Source organism: Oryctolagus cuniculus, chromosome 5, assembly GCF_964237555.1.
Source record: "Oryctolagus cuniculus chromosome 5, mOryCun1.1, whole genome shotgun sequence".
NCBI lineage: Eukaryota > Metazoa > Chordata > Mammalia > Lagomorpha > Leporidae > Oryctolagus > Oryctolagus cuniculus.
In genome coordinates, this window is record NC_091436.1 from 65,938,145 (window position 1) to 65,955,331 (window position 17,187).

A 17,187-nucleotide genomic window follows, 5' to 3' on the forward strand; every position below is an offset into this window, starting at 1 on the left:
AGAGACAATATCAACTCTTGTTCACACCTGGTGGGATTGGGCATCCTTTGTGGGTGGAGTGGAACAGGGGAGATAAACATTGGAGAAGCCTTAAGCAGAGGACTTCTCCAAAGGTCATCTGCGCATTAAAAGCTGGACCAGCAGGGTTGGAGGGCTTCTGGGAGAAGATAGAGAGCTGGTGTTTCAGAGTGAAAGGAGACACCCAAAGACAGTATGAAAATCAAAAGCAAAATAAGAAATTTGGTTATAAAAGACAAAGTAGCCATAATAAAATCAGCATGAGAATATTTCAGGAAGCTTATAGAAAATGTTATTAGAAGCATGAGTTTATTTGGGTGCAAAAAATCTCTTGGAACAAAACACTTTTTTTGTTCTGTAATATGCGGAAAATGTGTATTATGAAAAGTATATACATGGATTTCAGATTTTTTGGCACCAAAACAAACTCATACTTTCAATTTCATTTTTTTCTATGAACCTTAAGTATCTTCCTATTTATACTAATTCTAAAATTAGTGATTTTTAAGGCCATTTTCTAGGAAAGTGGCTGTGTGCTGTTTTAAAAGTCCATTCTTAGTGAATTGTACTGTTCAGAAGCACATTTGTTCAGTTTTATTTTTGTCACTTGAAGTACTCTAGGGTTATTTGGAGTAACAGCAAATGTCTTTTTGTAGCAGTTCCTGTGTGCCAGTTTCTGGGCTACAAATGTAGATATGTCATTGAATTTTTTTTTTTTTTTTTTTTTTTTTTTGACAGGCAGAGTGGACAGTGAGAGAGAGAGACAGAGAGAGAAAGGTCTTCCTTTTGCCGCTGGTTCACCCTCCAATGGCCGCCGCTGCAGCCGGCGCACTGCGCTGATCCTGGCAGGAGCCAGGAGCCAGGTGCTTTTCCTGGTCTCCCATGGGGTGCAGGGCCCAAGCACCTGGGCCATCCTCCACTGCACTCCCTGGCCATAGCAGAGAGCTGGCCTGGAAGAGGGGCAACCGGGACAGAATCCGGCGCCCCAACCGGGACTAGAACCCGGTGTGCCGGCGCCGCAAGGTGGAGGATTAGCCTATTGAGCCACGGCGCCGGCTCTGAATTATTTTTTAATTAAAGATCTATTATATTTATTTGAAAGAGTTACATAGAGAGGTAGAGACAGAGAGAGAGGTCTTCCATCTTCTGGTTCACTCCCAGGATGGCCATAACAGTGAAGCTGAGCTGATCAGGAGCCAGGAGCTTCTTTCAGGTCTCCCACGTGGGTGCAGGGACCCAAGGACTTGGGCCATCTTCTGCTTTCTCAGGCCATGACAGAGATCTGGATTGGAAGTGGAGTATCCGGGACACGAACCAGCGCCTGTATGTGGTGCAGATGCCGTGGGAGTAGGCTTAGCCTACTGTGCCACAGTGCCAGGCCCCATTCATTCAATCTTCACAGCCTAGAAGAGGCACAAATTCTTACCCCAGGAAACAGGCTGGTGAGCCCAGCTCGCTCTCCCAGTGCTGTTTACAGAGTGGGATCCAAGTCAGATCAGCTGCCAAGCTCATTGAAGCGGAAGAGCCTCTGCCCTCTCTCAGGGTCAGCACGTGGCCACACCCAGTGCACATTTGTTATCATTTGACTCATCAAGGCTTTGCAGTCACTTTAACTCCTTTGATTAGAGACTTCTACAACATTTTCTGTGAAATATAGTTAGTATCATTAATGATCTTCAAAGAAAAGAGCTAAAGGATGACTTGGCTCCTGGAAAGTCATAAGATGATTTATTTTAAGTTAATCTTCACTCAACAAACAAAACCAGTTCCCGCCAAGAAGCAAGTTTATAAAAAGAAAATGTAATTTGGAAGTGGAGCGATTTGAAGACTGAATTCTGTTGGCTTCAGAATGAATGGTCCCGTTGGGGCCGGTGCTGTGGCGTAGCTGGAAAAGCCACCACCTGCAGTGCCAGCATCCCATATGGGTGCTGGTTCAAGTCCTGGCTGCTCCTCTTCTGATCCAGCTCTCTGCTATGGCCTGGGAAAGCAGTAGAAGATGGCCCAAGTCCTTGGGCCCCTGTGCCCATGTGGGAGACCTGGAAGAAGCTCCTGGCTTCAGATTGGCACAGCTTTGGCCATTGCGGCCAGCTGGGGAGTGAACCAGCGAATGGAAGACCTCTCTCTGCCTCTCCTTCTCTCTCTGTGTATTCTGACTTTCAAATAAATAAATAAATATTTTTTTAAAAAATGAATGTTCATGCTTTCAGACAAAACAACTCCAGAGAAAGCAGGCAAAAAGTGATGTAGTTTAAGAGTTAAGCCATGTCTCTGTTCTTAGAAGTAACTTTCCTGATTTCCATTTAAACTAACAGTGTCCTAACTTGTGAGTAGCAAAAGTTAATGAACCTGCTTGTTCAAGTGAATATCTTCTTAAATTATTTCTCTACTAAAACCCTGAGGAGCGAGCTTTCAGGAGAGCAAAAGAATTTTACAGCGTCCCAGCCCGTGAGGGCCTGAACTTTGCACTAATTTCCACACTATTTTATACAATAGGATTTATGTGAATTCCGCTGTGTCCTTTACTCTGAATGAGTCTATGACTCGTGTTTTTGGTGAAGGTTAATACTTCAGAATTTGACGGCAAGTCACACCACAAACTTCTTTATTGTTCTAGCAGTCATTGTAGCTTCGTTACTTAGTGGACCACATCTTAAGACTGGCCTGACCTCACTAGTCTTATCCTCCACCTGCGGCGCCGGCACACCGGGTTCTAGTCCGGTCGGGGAGTCGGATTCTGTCCTGGTTGCCCCTCTTCTAGGCCAGCTCTCTGCTGTGGCCTGGGAGGGCAGTGGAGGATGGCCCAAGTGCTTGGGCCCTGCACCCCATGGGAGACCAGGAGAAGTACCTGGCTCCTGCCTTCGGATCAGCGCGGTGCGCCGGCCACAGCGGCCATTAGTGGGTGAACCAACAGAAAAGGAAGACCTTTCTCTCTGTCTCTCTCTCACTGTCCACTCTGCCTGTCAAAAAAAAAAAAGAGAGAGAGAGAGAGAGACTGGCCTGACTCAGTAGCAGTGTGGAGGCAATTTGTTGTGTTCTGGCTTTGGCACACACTTCAGTGAGGAGAGGCAGAGGCAGGGAGCGTCCTTGAAATACCACTGGATGCAAGACCTTTCCAGGCGGAGCCCCTAACCGGGTTACTTTGTAACAGAAAGGTTTCACATCAGGAAATGCTTTGTTGTCAGGGGAATAATGTCAGTTAAGGAGTCTGACATTTCACTGAACCCAGATTCTGTGTCTACAAATGTCATAGTCCAGAAAGTTCTGTTTTGTCATTCTTATTATAAACAAATGGGACCTTTCTGATTGCCTTCAAATTTTGCATTTTTAGCTAATCTTTACTTCGTGTGTGTGTGTGTGTGTGTGTGTGTTTTAGGTATTGGGAGTTTTCTTTGTTTTATAGCATTGCTTCGTGTAAGCCACAATACCATTACCTTTGAATGGTTCACCTGCTGAGTAGTCTTTTGAGGTTAGCAGTTTGTCACTGAGAAATTAAATGAAATTGTAGCTCAGATGCAGAATTTAACCTTGTGTGGGAGTCTAGCAGATTATATTCTCCAAAAACCTCTCAGTTGAAACAATGGAAATACTATGAAATGATGTAAAACAGCTTTTTAGATACATTGCTAAGTTGATTCAAGAGAAGGAAAGCCATAGACCCAAGACAAAATGAAAGCAGGCATCCTCGAGTATAAGCTGGGCTGTCCTTGAAAGTTAGCCAAGGCAGGGGCGATGGGAGGTAAAGTCTGTGGCTCTCCATGGTTGAGAGTCAGTGTGGCAGTGACTTGTAGATGAACCTGCTGGGCCCAGCCAGGTGGGGCTGGGAGGTGCAGAGAGGAAACCTGTCTGTCTTTACTTTGGCACTACGGGCTGGGAGAAGACAGGATATGCACTCTCCTAACGCACAAGGAAGGCTGACCTTCACCTGGGTGCGTGGTGACTGGGTTGTGCCTTTGAGGTCCAGAATTCCTCCTGCCAAGAATTCAATGTGCTCCAGGCTAGGCGGTATCCCAAGAGGTAAGCAGAAGGAAGTACAAATCTCTGGAAGAGTGCCATTTCAACCCAGGCCTCCAAGAATTCCAGCAGATAGTGTTTCAAGGGAAATTAGCAGTAAACAGTTGACAGTCATTGAGATAAGGTGTGTATTTAGCTGAATGGTTAAAATATCTGCAGCTCACATCAGAGTACTTGGGTTTGGTGCCTGGCTCCAAATGCAGATGCAGAACCTAAGAGGCAGCAATAATGGCTCAAGTAGTTGAATCTCTGCCTCTCATGTGGGAGACTTGGATTGAGTCCCTGGCTCCCAGTTTCAGCTGAGCTTGAGAGCATTTGGGGAGTGAACCAGCAGACAGGAACTCTGCTACTATCTCTCTCTGCCTTTTGAATAAAAAATAATAACAAGGAACCGGCGCCGTGTCTCACTTTGTTAATCCTCCGCCTGTGGCGCCGGCATCCCATATGGTTAACTGCTTACTGCAGTTAACAGGACTATCGGGTTCTAGTCCTGGTTGCTCCTCTTCCAGTCTGGTTCTCTGCTGTGGCCCGGGAGGGCAGTGGAGGATGGCCCAAGTGCTTGGGCCCTGCACCCGCATGGGAGACCAGGAGGAAGCACCTGGCTGCTGGCTTTGGATGAGCACAGCGCCATCTGTAGTGGCCATTTGGGGAGTGAACCAACGGGGGGAAGACCTTTCTGTCTCTCTCTCACTGTCTATAACTCTACCTGTCAAATAAATTTAAAAAATAATAACAATAAAATTTTTAAAATCACAAATCAGTTGAAGAAATTTACCAGCATGAAAATAGAGCCAGGAAGATGCAGCTTTTAAAAAGTAACCAAGAAACCCAGAAGCATAAGCAAGAAATAAGAAACTGTAAAGAATGAGCACAGACTGATTTGGGAAAGAACTTAATTGAGCTCCTAGGAATAAAAAATATTAACATTAAAAATTCAATTATTAGTTTAAAGAACTTAGACACAGCTGAAGAGAGAATTAGTGAAATAGAATAAAAGTATAAAGCAGCACCTAAAATGCAGCCCACCAAGAGTGGAAAAACATGAGTTAATTAGCAGATATGAAGAAGAGCAGACTCTTCCCTAAAATGACAGACTACAAATTGGGATGAAGCATTCTGCAGAGAACAGCTAGAAAACTTGGGAGCTGGGTGGGGGAGCCATCTACTTGAAGGCATTGTGAATCTAATGAGAATGTGATTAGTGACTTGTGTAACATACTGCCATGAAAATGATATAGCCATCTTAGTACCAAAGAAAAATTTAAAGCAAGAAACATGACTAGAGCTAAAACCTCATAAATGGTTTGATTCAGTTTTATTTAGGTATGGTGATTCAGAATGTATATAGCTAATAACATAATTTCAAAATATACAGAACAAAAGAGAAATGAAAGTAACAATTGACAGATCCACAGTCATGGGGGAATGTGCTTTAACAAACTTGTTCTGTCACTGATAGCAAAAGAGAATCAACAAATAACAGAAATTTGAGCAATATGATTAACAAATGACATATAAGGAATATTTAGCAAATTACACTTGATGACTACAGAATACATATTCTTTTCAGTTGCACACAGGAACATTAAATTTTTTTTTAAATATTTAGGCCTGGGACTAGCGATATGGCCCAGTAGGTTAAGCCTCTGCCTGTGGTGCCAGAATCCTGTAATGGTGCTGGTTCTTGTCTCGGCTGCTCCACTTCCAATCCAGCTCTCTGCTATGACCTGGGAAAGCAGTAGAAGATGGCCCAAGTGCTTGGGCCCCTGCACCCATGTGGGAGACCTGGAAGAAGCTCCTGGCTCCTGGCTTCAGATCGGCCCAGCTTCAGCAGTTGCGGCCATTTGGGGAGTGAACCAGCAGATGGAAGACCTCTCTCTCTCTCCCTCTCTACCTCCCTCTCTCCCTCCCTCCCTCTCCCTCCCTCTCCCTCCCTCTCCCTCCCTCTTCCTCTCTCCCTCTTCCCCTCTGTCTGTAACTCTGTCTATAACTCTGCCTCTCCCTCTGTCTGTAACTCTGCCTTTCAAATGAATAAATAAATCTTTTTTAAAAATTATAAATATTTAGGCCATAGAGCTATTCTCAATGAATTCAAAAGGATTGAAATCAGGCATATGTTCTTTGAATACAATAGGACTCAGCCAAAAGTTAACAGTAACCAAAAGATGAGTAATTTCATATGTATAACCTCAAGTGAAAGAACTAAGACAAAAAGAATGCATGTGTATGATTTCATTATATGAAGTTCAATGCCTAGTTCTAGATAAAAGACTAATGTTATGGAGGGATGTGACGGCAAAAAAAAAAGTACAGAAAAAGGCAAGAATATGTTAACATAAAAGTGAGGATGGTGATTGCCTGCAGGAAGGGGAGGGGCTTATTTGGAGCATCTGTAGTGTAAGAAATTCCTCTTTGTTCAGACTTGCATTGACTGTCTTAATGTGTTTATTCTTCCAGATGAATTTTAGGATGATGTCAGATTTCCCAAAAATCTCATTTGGATTTTGATTGGAATTGTGTTAAATTTGTACATTTTCTCTGAGATTATTTGCATGATTGAAATAGTGAATCTTCCTCTGTAGGGATATGGCATGTGTTTCCAGTTATTCAAGGTTTCTTAATTTTAAGATACCTTCAAAAATTTAGAGATTTTGGGGGCCGGCGCTGTGGCGCAGCGGGTTAACACCCTGGCCTGAAGCACTGGCATCCCATATGGGTGTCGATTCGAGACCCAGCTACTCCACTTCCAGTCCAGCTCTCTGCTATGGCCTGGGAAAGCAGTGGAAAATGGCCCATGTCCTTGGGCCCCTGTACCCGAATGGGAGACCAGGAAGAGACTCCTGGCTGCTGGCTTCAGATCAGCACAGTTACGGCCATTGCGGCCAATTGGGGAGTGAACCATTAGATGGAAAAACTCTCCCTCTCTCTCTGAATCTCCTCTCTCTGTGTAACTCTGACTTTCAAATAAAAATAAATAAATCTTGGAAAAAAATTTAGAGGTTTTGGGGTCGGCGCTATGGCATAGCGGGTAAATCTACCGCCTGCAATGCTGGCATCCTATATGGGCGCCTGCCTTAGTCCTGGCTGCTTCTCTTCCAATCCAGCTCTCTGCTATGGCCTGGGAAAGCAGTAGAAGATGGACCAAGTCCTAGGGCCCCTGCACCCGTGTGGGAGACCTGGAAGAAGCTCCTGGCTTCAGATAGGTGCAGTTTCTACCATGGAACCATCTGGGGGAGTGAACCAGTGAATGGAAGATCTCTCTCTCTTTCCTCTCTCTGTCTCTCTTCCCCTCCCCATCTCTCTCTCTCCCTGCCTCCCTCCCTCTCTCCCTCTCTCTGCACCTCTACCTTTCAAGTAAATAAAATAAATCTTTTTTAAAAATGTAGAGGTTTCTTCACATAGAATTCACATTTCATAGTAAATGCATTCTGAAGTATTTTATTTTGTTGTTTTCAAGGGTGAGTTTCTGCCTGCCACACCCCCATATTTTTTCACAAGTTACTTGCTAACATGAAGGCTATCAAATTTTTAAATTACTTTTTTCTCTATTTCAGTCACTTTTTTTTTTGTTTGTTTTTGCTTTTTGTTTTGACAGGCAGAGTGGACATTGAGAGAGAGAGACAGAGAGAAAGGTCTTCCTTTGCCGTTGGTTCACCCTCCAATGGCCGCCGCGGCTGGTACGCTGTGGCCGGTGCACCGCGCTGATCTGATGGCAGGAGCCAGGTGCTTCTCCTGGTCTCCCATGGGGTGCAGGGCCCAAGCACTTGGGCCATCCTCCACTGCACTCCCGGGCCACAGCAGAGAGCTGGCCTGGAAGAGGGGCAACCGGTACAGAATCTGGCGCCCTGACCGGGACTAGAACCTGGTGTGCCGGCGCCGCAAGGTGGAGGATTAGCCTAGTGAGCCGCGGCGCCAGCCTCAGTGACTTATTTTTAAATAATATATGAGCTTTTTCTTGTAGACTATGTACCAATAGTCACGTTTACTTATTATCCCTAGTTTACAGTTGAGAAAATAAAGTTTAGCAGGTAATAAGTTGCTCAAGGTCACACTGGGATTTTAATCCAAGTAGAACTGAGCTCAGAACTCTTTCTGTGGTGGAATTTTATTTTCCCTGGTAAGTTTAATTCAACAACAAATTATATAAAGCTATGCTATAGACATGAGATAATGAATATAAAATTGCTTTGAAAGATTCAAGGAATATAAATGAACTATTCAAATTAATGTGGCAACTTCACTGTGAAATTGAAAGAGTTGGAGAATAGCTGAGACTTGGCATTGCCTTTCGGTAGTTAAGGAATTAGAACTTCCCTGCTTCTAAAGCTTCGAAGATCTTCTGGGAACGTCCGTGCCAGATACCTTGTGAAGCATATATTCTCTCAGTGGGTTTTTTGGTGCGTGTGTGTTTTGTTTTTAAATATTCAGAGTGTCATTTAGGGAGCCACTGAGCACACTTCAGATCATTTTCAGTGGTGACCATCTCCAGAGCTGTTCTCAGAACCAAAAGACTGAAATGTGTCCCTTCTCTCTGTCAATGCCAATGTCATGTTGCGTATTTTTGCCACTCTTCAGTGCACAGTATGAAATAGTGAATAAAAAGATAAGTAATAAACAGCCACAGAAAAACACAGTGAGAGCCCAGGAGAAATGCTGTGGAGACGTGATGTGGGTGCTGCTGACAAGAGAGGTGGAGAGAAGTGGTCAGGTTCCACATTGGCTGGGGTGGCGGAGGATCTGCCTGGTGCCCTGCGGCTCTTTGCTCTCCCCTCATTTCCCTGTTAATCAGGGCCTGCTTGGCATTATTTTTTAAACATTAGCATTTACTCACAACAAGGCCTTGCTCTTTCTGCCTTGCGTTCTGTACATAGAAAAGGCCTACCTTCCCTTCCCTACCTGCAAACAACATCTTTTGTTTTAAACGCTGGTGAGAATGACAGGAATGCCGGGTCTCTTGCAGGAATCCTGAAGTGGGTAAAACTGATTGACAACTTTGAAGGAGAGTATGACTACGTCACCAACGAAGGGACAGTGTTCACGTTCAAGACCAATCGCCATTCTCCCAACTACCGCCTGATCAACATCGACTTCATGGATGCCGATGAGTCTAAGTGGAAAGTGCTTGTTCCTGAGCACGAGAAAGATGTCTTAGGTAAGAGGACAGACGGGTTGCTTGACACACGTGCTATTGTTTTGATGAGCATGTTGGTGAGTTGGCGCTTCTCTCATTCTCTGGTGCTTCAGCCTCTGATCACAGGGGATTTTTGCTGTGTGGCATCTTTGTAACTTAGTATGATATCAGGTGGAAGCAGAGACCCTTCATAAAAAATCATGAAGGCGTGAGTTAAGACTTTGAGAGGTACTGCTTTTATAAGATCCCAGTTGTGTTTGTGTACTTACTGTCTAGTGGTAATACCATTTTTTTACATCCATAACCCTTAGCCCTAAGCTTTTGAATGATCTTTGGCTTTTTGCATTACACCTGTTGTAGATCTTGGGGTGGGATTGCAGCCCTCTTACTGGAAAACAGAATAGACTATGTGGGCTTTAATTGCAAACCCTTGGCATTGCTGCCTTGTGCCCTGACCTGCATTAGCCTCTTGAGAACCCCACTTCCATGTCAGTCATGCTTCAGGGTGCCTTTAACTTCTCTTTCATTTTCTCTAATTTTTTTTTCTAAAAGTGTTACACTGCTTTTAAATTATTTATTGCATGAAAGATGAATTTGATTAGAAAATGACTCACTAATTTTACAGTGGTTTTTAATGCAAAAGGAGACTTCAGAACTTCTTCTGATGGGTTGAATAATAATAAAGCCTAGCACCATTCAAAAATGCAGCAGTACATGGTATATCAAGCAAAGAATCCCTTTAGAGATCTGCAGCAGGGCCCTATCTCAGATAAAGCAGTTGGGTTTTTCACGTGTGTTGGAGTCAGATGGATTCAGGTTCATGTCCAAAACCAGTGAGGAACTCTGCCTGCCTCAGGACAGCGTGCCTCCAGTGCCTGGCCTTGCTGGTGAGCACAGGTCCCCATGGGTCCTTGCTGCTGGGCCCTTGTGTCTGCAGGAAGCAGTACTCTGGGGTGGTGGCTTGAGATTCTTCTCAGCCCCCAGGCATCTGACTGCACTCCTGCACCCTCTTCCTGGGGTCTCGGCACCCCTCCAGGCCATTCTATCACCAGCTGCAGCCCCGAGGCAGCTGCCCTCCCCGAGCTGTCCCTCTGAAGTAGTGAGTTGGCCATTTACTGCCTCCTGCATTTCCTTTTATTTCTCATGTTTGGATCAGATGCCAGTACCGTGTGTCTCAGACTGGGGTGAGAAGAAGGGAGTAACCATTTACTGCCCCCGTCTCCCCAGTAGGAGGACGAGGCAGGAGCTCTTTCCAAGGACCTCTTGGCACGTCCTTAGAGCCTTCTGTTCACTCTCTGGGCCTTACTTATGTTTGGATGAGGGATCCATGAATCATGGAACAAGTCTCTGTTTCCTTTCACATTGTCGTGCGATGAATCCGCTGGTGGTTACTTGGTTGCCTCATGGCTTCTGCCAGAGCGAGGCAGAAGTGGCCCCCGGAAGGGCAGCTGCTGCTAGCACGTGGCGAGTGCGTCCCAGGTGCCAGATTCAGCCCCTGCTCCCCAGCGTTGCTGGTGTGTCCAAATGAGGCTTGGTGGCTGGATTCTCAGGTAGGGTGCCCCGGGTACTTTCACATCCAGGTCAGGTTGGTACAGTGAGTCTTGTATAGGGCGCCATCATCATGCTGTATTTCCCAAGGCTTTGGACTTTCCTGCCATTTAGTGCTAAACAAGAGGTTTTAACTACCCCTTGAAGTGACACCCTCTGCTGCTTGTAGATCTAATGAAATGTGAATAAATGCTCGGAGATTTGGGGAAGTGATATATTTTTACAACCTTTCTGCCGAAAGATTATAAGTGCTTCAGACTGGAAAGGGGATACCTTCAATATTCCCTGGAACTCATCAATTCAAAGAGAAGTGCAGTTGAATGTGCTCTGTGTCATTAGCACAGAATGCCCTGTTGAGAATAAAAACGAGAGATGACTCATAAGGTACAGCCATAAAGTCAGAGCTTTTATTCACGCCCATCTGCAATCACCTTGTTCTTTTCGTACTCACTTTGTTTTATAATTCTGATGTACTCATGCTTACCGTAGATTGATTATCCTTTGACAGCTGTAATTTACTTCCATTTTCCCCCTGTACTTTTCTCTCTTTAAAGCGTTAAACCATGTGAAATGGATTGCCTGATTGAGGTACTTTTAAAACAGTTGTGTTGGAGGATGAGGGAATTACTGCGGGATGTGAGTTCTTCCTCTTTCCCTGCCTGGAGGGAGAGCTGGCGGTGGTGATCTGAACCGGATTGGGCCGCCTCATCCTCAGAGAGCCTCTGTTGTGTTCACCTGTCCCTTTAGTGTCTTCATTTGTGTCACCCTTCTGTTCAAACACTGGTTCCTCGGTAGCACCCGCTAATGCGCCCTCTCCCAGGCTCACCAAACGCCCCCTCAGATCCCTGTCGGCATCTCCACTCCCCCATGGAGTAAGCAGCTCTTCTCCCCATCCTCAAGCATGGCTCTCTCTGGGGGTGCACACTGAGCTTAGCAGTTAAAATGCTGGGTAAGACGCTGCTGGTCCCGTATCAGAGTGCCTGTGTTCAACACGAGTCTCCACTCCTGACGCCAGTTTCCCATGCATGCACACCCTAGGAGGCAGGCTCAAGTGCATGGGTTCCCTCCACTCATGTGAGAGACCTGGATTGAGCTGGCTCCAGCTGGGGGCTGTGGCAGGCATTTAGATAGTGACCCAGAAGACGGGAGAGCTATCTATCATCGCTGTCTCTCAAATACATACATAGCTCAGTGCTTAAAAAAACGGATCTCACTGTTCACCAGCTTTCCTCCCCTCTGCCCTTTCTGCTGCTCATTCGTTCATTTGTGCATGCATTCCTTTTTCTCTGCCCCCAGTCCTAGCTTTGGCTCTCATTCCTGGACTCACCTGTCTTCCACCACCTAATTCCCTGGAAAGCTGTCCTGTCCTTATAATTCCCAGGCCCCCAGTCTCCACACCCCTGTACTCAAGATGCCTAGCCTAAGGGCGATCACCTGTTAGAGGTCCGCAACCAACCAGCCACTTTCCTTTGTCTGCATTTTACATCGTGGTGCCCCAAGGACAGAAATGATTTCATCTTCCCGCAGGATCTCCAGCCCCTTGCAGAACAGCTTGTATATACCAAACACTTTATAATTTGTCGCCAAATAATCACGCCTGTCAGACATGGTTCGTGATCTGGCTTTTATCCTTTTGTTCCTCTTGTCCCCTGTAGCATGATCCTGGACACAGAATAGGTGGGCAGAGTTCTTTGTAACCCACCCTTATTTAGATCAAAAGCTTCTGGCCCAAGGGAGGCAATTTTTTTTGTTTGTTTCCCCTGGACCTAACAGCAATAACCACTTATTAAAGGAACATGCTGAGAGCTGGATGAGTGACTAAGCCCAGTTATGAAACAACTTTGCAAGTCTCACTGCTGCGCGGTTCAATATGTAGACCGTTTTCCACCTATTTTCTGAACTGCAGCAGGTTTTCTCTCTCCCTGTTATCTGCAGAGTGGGTGGCTTGTGTCAGGTCCAACTTCCTGGTCTTGTGCTACCTCCACGACGTGAAGAACATCCTGCAGCTCCACGACCTGACCACCGGTGCTCTCCTCAAGCCCTTCCCTCTTGAGGTCGGCAGCGTCGTGGGCTACAGCGGCCAGAAGAAGGACACCGAGATCTTCTACCAGTTCACTTCCTTCTTATCTCCAGGTGGGAGTCTCTTCACCGCCGCTGCCCGCTTTAATGAGCCGGTTGGTGTTTGGGTTCCTTGGGGAAACGGAAATACACTGCTATGTACTGGAAATCACATATACCATCGTGAGGCCAAAATCATTTAATGAGAGCGAAACAGAAGCTGAGGACAAAGAAACGTAAACACCTACAATTGCACTCTCATTCGTCCTGTGTTGCGAGTCTCTGTTGTAGGGGCAGGAACAACTGTTGTTATGCATTGACTTAAAAATTAGCTCTGACAGGTGCAAGCATTTAGCCTTGTGGTTAAGAAACTGTAAAGACACCTGCATCCCATAGCCGAGTGCTGCTTTGTCCTGGCTGTGGCTGCTCACCCCAGCGTCCTGCTGCTGCAGACCCTGGGAGACAGTGGTGGTGGCTCAAGTAGTTGGGTCCCTGCCACCCATGTGGGAGACGTGGATGGAGTTCCTGGCTCCTGGCTTTGGCCCCTTCACAGTCCTGGCTGTTGCAGGCATTGGGGAAGTAAACCAGCAATGAGAGCTCTATCTTTTTCTTTCTTTTTCTCTCCATCTCTGCCTTTGAACTAAATACTACGAAATAAGAAAAATTAGTACCAACAAATACACTTTTTTCAAAAAGTTACTTATGTATCTGAAAGTTACTTCTTTATCTGAAAGGCAAAGTTAGAGAGAGAGAGATTGGTTTTCCATCTGCTGATTTATTCCCCCTTTGACCTCAATGGCCAGGGCAATATAGAAACCAGGAATAGGAACTCCATGCAAGTCTCCCTCTTGGGTGCAGGGGCCCAAGGACTTGGTGCTTCTTCTACTGCTTTCCCAGGAGCATTAGCAGGGAGCTGGATCAGAAGCGGAGCAGCCAGGTCTTGGACCAGTACTCAAGTGGGATGCTGGGCATTGCCGGCCGTGGCCCAACCTGCTGTGACACAACACTAGCCCCCAAATAGAACACTACAGAAAGCAGAATCAAAATGAAATCATTGCAGCCTGTGGTGTTAAAAAGTGATTTCTAGGGGCCGGCACCAAGGTGTGGCATGTAAAACCGCAGCCTGTGGCACCGGCATCCCATATGGGTGCCCGGTTGAGCCTCGGCTGCTCCACTTCCAATCCAGCTCCCTGCTAATGTGCCATCAGAGGATGGCAGAAGCTCCTGGCTCCTGGCTTCAGACTGACCTAGCCCTGGTCATTGTGGTCATCTGGGGAGTGAACCAGCAGATGGAAGATCTCTGTCTCTGTAACTCTGCCTTTCAAAATAAGGCTTTTAAAAAATGATTTGTAGAATAAACAATAAAATATGCTATTGTTAATCTAAATTAAAATATAATCCTAAAAGTGTAGTCTTATGTCCTGAAAAAAATGTGTATTGCTTGTTTCTAGTGGAAAAGAAAAAGTGCTTCTAAGTTATGATTTTTATATTTCACAGTAAACATCTCTCTGTTTTAACTTTCTTTTTTGAGCGGGTCACAGTTCGCTCTGCTGTACTTTGTGTTTCTCTCTGTGTCTCCATTTGGCTGCCCTCTGCGTCGCAGCCAGACACATTCCGTGATTTGTCCCTGGGGATGGCTCAGTTGAGCAGGCAAGCCCCATCCTCCAAGGAGAGTGGCTGGGAAGATTCCTGCACTTTGCGTGCTCATTTGTGGAGCTTCTGCAGAGCGCTTTTCATCCCTCTGGGTTTAGTTCCTGTCAGCCAGTCATCAGAAGACAGAGCAGTCTTAGGGGAGAGGGAGGCAGGTGCTGATGGTGTGGCCCCGTGCCCCTCCCGGGAGGTGGCCGGATGACAGTGATGTCTCATCCACTTCCAGTGCTAGCGCAGTCCCAGAGCAGGCAGTCTATAAGGATTTTACGTGGTGACAAGTTGCTGTCAGGGCTATTAAAGCCAAAAGAAGGATGTTCTTTAAGTAGGTCTGATGTCCTGGGAAAACCTAGCAGGCCTCACTCTCCCAAGCACCCTTTCGGGGACCGAAGAGGGCTGGGAAACGTGCCCCCAGGGATGCAGACACCCTGCTCAGGGCCGGGAGTCCTGAACCCACGGTTCAGGGTGCCCTGCACCTCCCTTTGGAGCCTCTCAGCAGCCAGCGGGCAGACCAAGGAAAATGCATTTGCTCCAGACAGCCTTTCTCAGCCCTGCACTGAGAGGCCTGCCATTGAGTTCCTCGAATTTGCTGCTTCCAGAAATTTTACTTGGGAAAATTTCCCATCTTGAACGGTTCAAATAGATGTAGGACCATGAGGAGAACAGGGCGAGGGTGACTCACCTGCTCTTAATAAAAGCCAGAGTCCCCAGAGGCCTGTGAACCGCCTTCAGTGACCTCATGTGGCCATTTATTTCAGGAGTAAGCTCATCATTACCTGGGGAAGAAAGGGCTCATGGTCCTCATGTGAAACCGGGGATTCCATGCCAAGCAATGAAATATTAGCCATGCCTGTGGCTGTGAAGTTTGAAAGTAGAGTGTGTTCCTGGTTCTGTATCACCAGGCAGCTTCTGAGCGAGCCATCATTTGTTACTGTAATGTTCTGTTTGTCTCCCTCGTCCCATCTTCCTTCCATCTTTCTCTTCTCCAAACTCAGACCTTCCGGGGCCAAATCCAAAGCCAGCCATCAGTTAACTAAGCTAGAGCCTAGGAAAGCAGAACGCGGCCGTAGGTGTATTGACATGCATACGTGCACACATCCACTCAAGGCTGTCTCCCACTGGTCCCTGATGTTGGCTCTCGGCTGCTGCAGTAAATAGCTAAGGCCCTAAGTTGTACTTAAATCACTGCAGCTCCAGCTTCTCGCTCTGAGCGGGTGGCGCATCCGGCAGGTGCATGCCAGCTGACCCTTTCCCACGGAGGTGCACAGTGTAGTTGCATCTTGAGCCCATGCTGTTTGTGTCCTTTGTACCTTGAGCCACATTGGGAGCCACACTGGGAGCAGACAGGCAGCTGGGGCGATTTGGAGTGTGATGCATTTAATCCCTGTGGCTCAAACCTCTTAGTGGTTGAGCTGATTAATTCTGTGCTTGCAGAGCCTTCGGGATTGCCTCAAGTTAGCTCCAGACCAACTTGCAAATTGTCGTAATGCAGTGTGGCAGTCCCATGTGCATGGCCCTGGGGAGCAGGGCTGAGAAATCAGGGAGGCTTTTGGCCTGTTTGGAAAGGACAAACATTTTAAGAGATTTGTTCTTTTATGACATTAAAACCCAGCTGATCACCAGATAAAACAATATCTGCATGTGTTGCAAAGTTCCTTTGCCTTCTCTCTCCATGTCCAGTTTTCCAGTTCCTCTGATTCTTTGGCTGTGTTTCTGAGTTGTTCCTCTCTCCTAACTCGTGTTCATTCTGCCTCTTCTGCCGTGATACCAGAATCCCTAGGAACAGCTCATCTCCCAGCCTCCCTCCTGATGCCGGGATGGCCCCAGGAAAGCAATGTTGTCATCAGGAGACCCCTCTGCTGGCCTCAGTGACTTCCATAACCGATCCTCTCTTCCACCCTTCAACTCTGAAATGCATTTCCTGGAGCTCACCCAACCAGTCCTCTGTGGTTCATGATCCTTCAAACCCCACCTTCCTTATTCTTATCCAATATGAGCCAATCGGATAGGATACAGTGCATCATTAGATGACAGACTCAGATTAGGGTGTGATGGTGTGTTATTGGGCTAGCCAGATGGATCTATGAATAGAAAGCATTCGTAAAATGAGTCTTCAAAAAGTTCATGGAAAATTAATATTATGAAAAAAATCTGTGCATGAGTGTCAGTTTTTTTAAATTTTTGCCCCTAATTGAGCATTTAATTTATTTCTCCCCAAAACTCTGAAATGTCCTCATACATGAAACACTGGTATTTGCAGATTTCACAGCCTCTCTCCCAGTACTGCTGCTGGGCCCCAGGACAGGGTAGAGATCCGGAAGCCGACGCCCTCCCTGTGCACAGTGACCTGCCCCTGTTTTATGTTTACTTCATTCTGCAGTTAGATTTGATGACTCAGCCTTTCTGGAACAACAGGGTTTGGAGTGTGTGTCCCACTCGGTGTCTTTCACTTAGGGAATTTCCATTCTAGTATTTGAGTGAATTGTCTAAGGTTGCTAAGGCAGTAAATGCCGACACTTCGAATCCTGGCTCCACGGCCTGGGTCATTTCCTGCATTGACACCAGAGGGAGTGACGTGCTCAGATGGCACATGCTTGGTCTGTATTCTGTCTTGGTTTTTGGCTTGATTGCAATTTTGCAGTGTTTTGTTTGTTTTACAAAGATTTAGAGACTTGGCCGGTACCGTGGCTCAATAGGCTAATCCTCTGCCTGCGGCACCGGCACACCAGGTTCTAGTCCCGGTCAGGGCGCTGGATTCTATCCTGGTTGCCCCT

At 46.4% G+C, this 17,187-nt stretch overlaps 1 protein-coding gene across 1 annotated transcript in view; it reads left to right on the forward strand.

Annotated features, from left to right (window-relative positions):
• The window catches only part of PREP (prolyl endopeptidase), a 125,924-nt gene that overhangs the window by 65,541 nt on the left and 43,196 nt on the right, over positions 1-17,187 (forward strand). The window contains exons 8-9 of the mRNA XM_017345303.3: positions 8,990-9,181; positions 12,644-12,841. Coding sequence (XP_017200792.3) covers positions 8,990-9,181; positions 12,644-12,841 — 390 coding nt within the window. The remainder of the gene's footprint in view (positions 1-8,989; positions 9,182-12,643; positions 12,842-17,187) is intronic.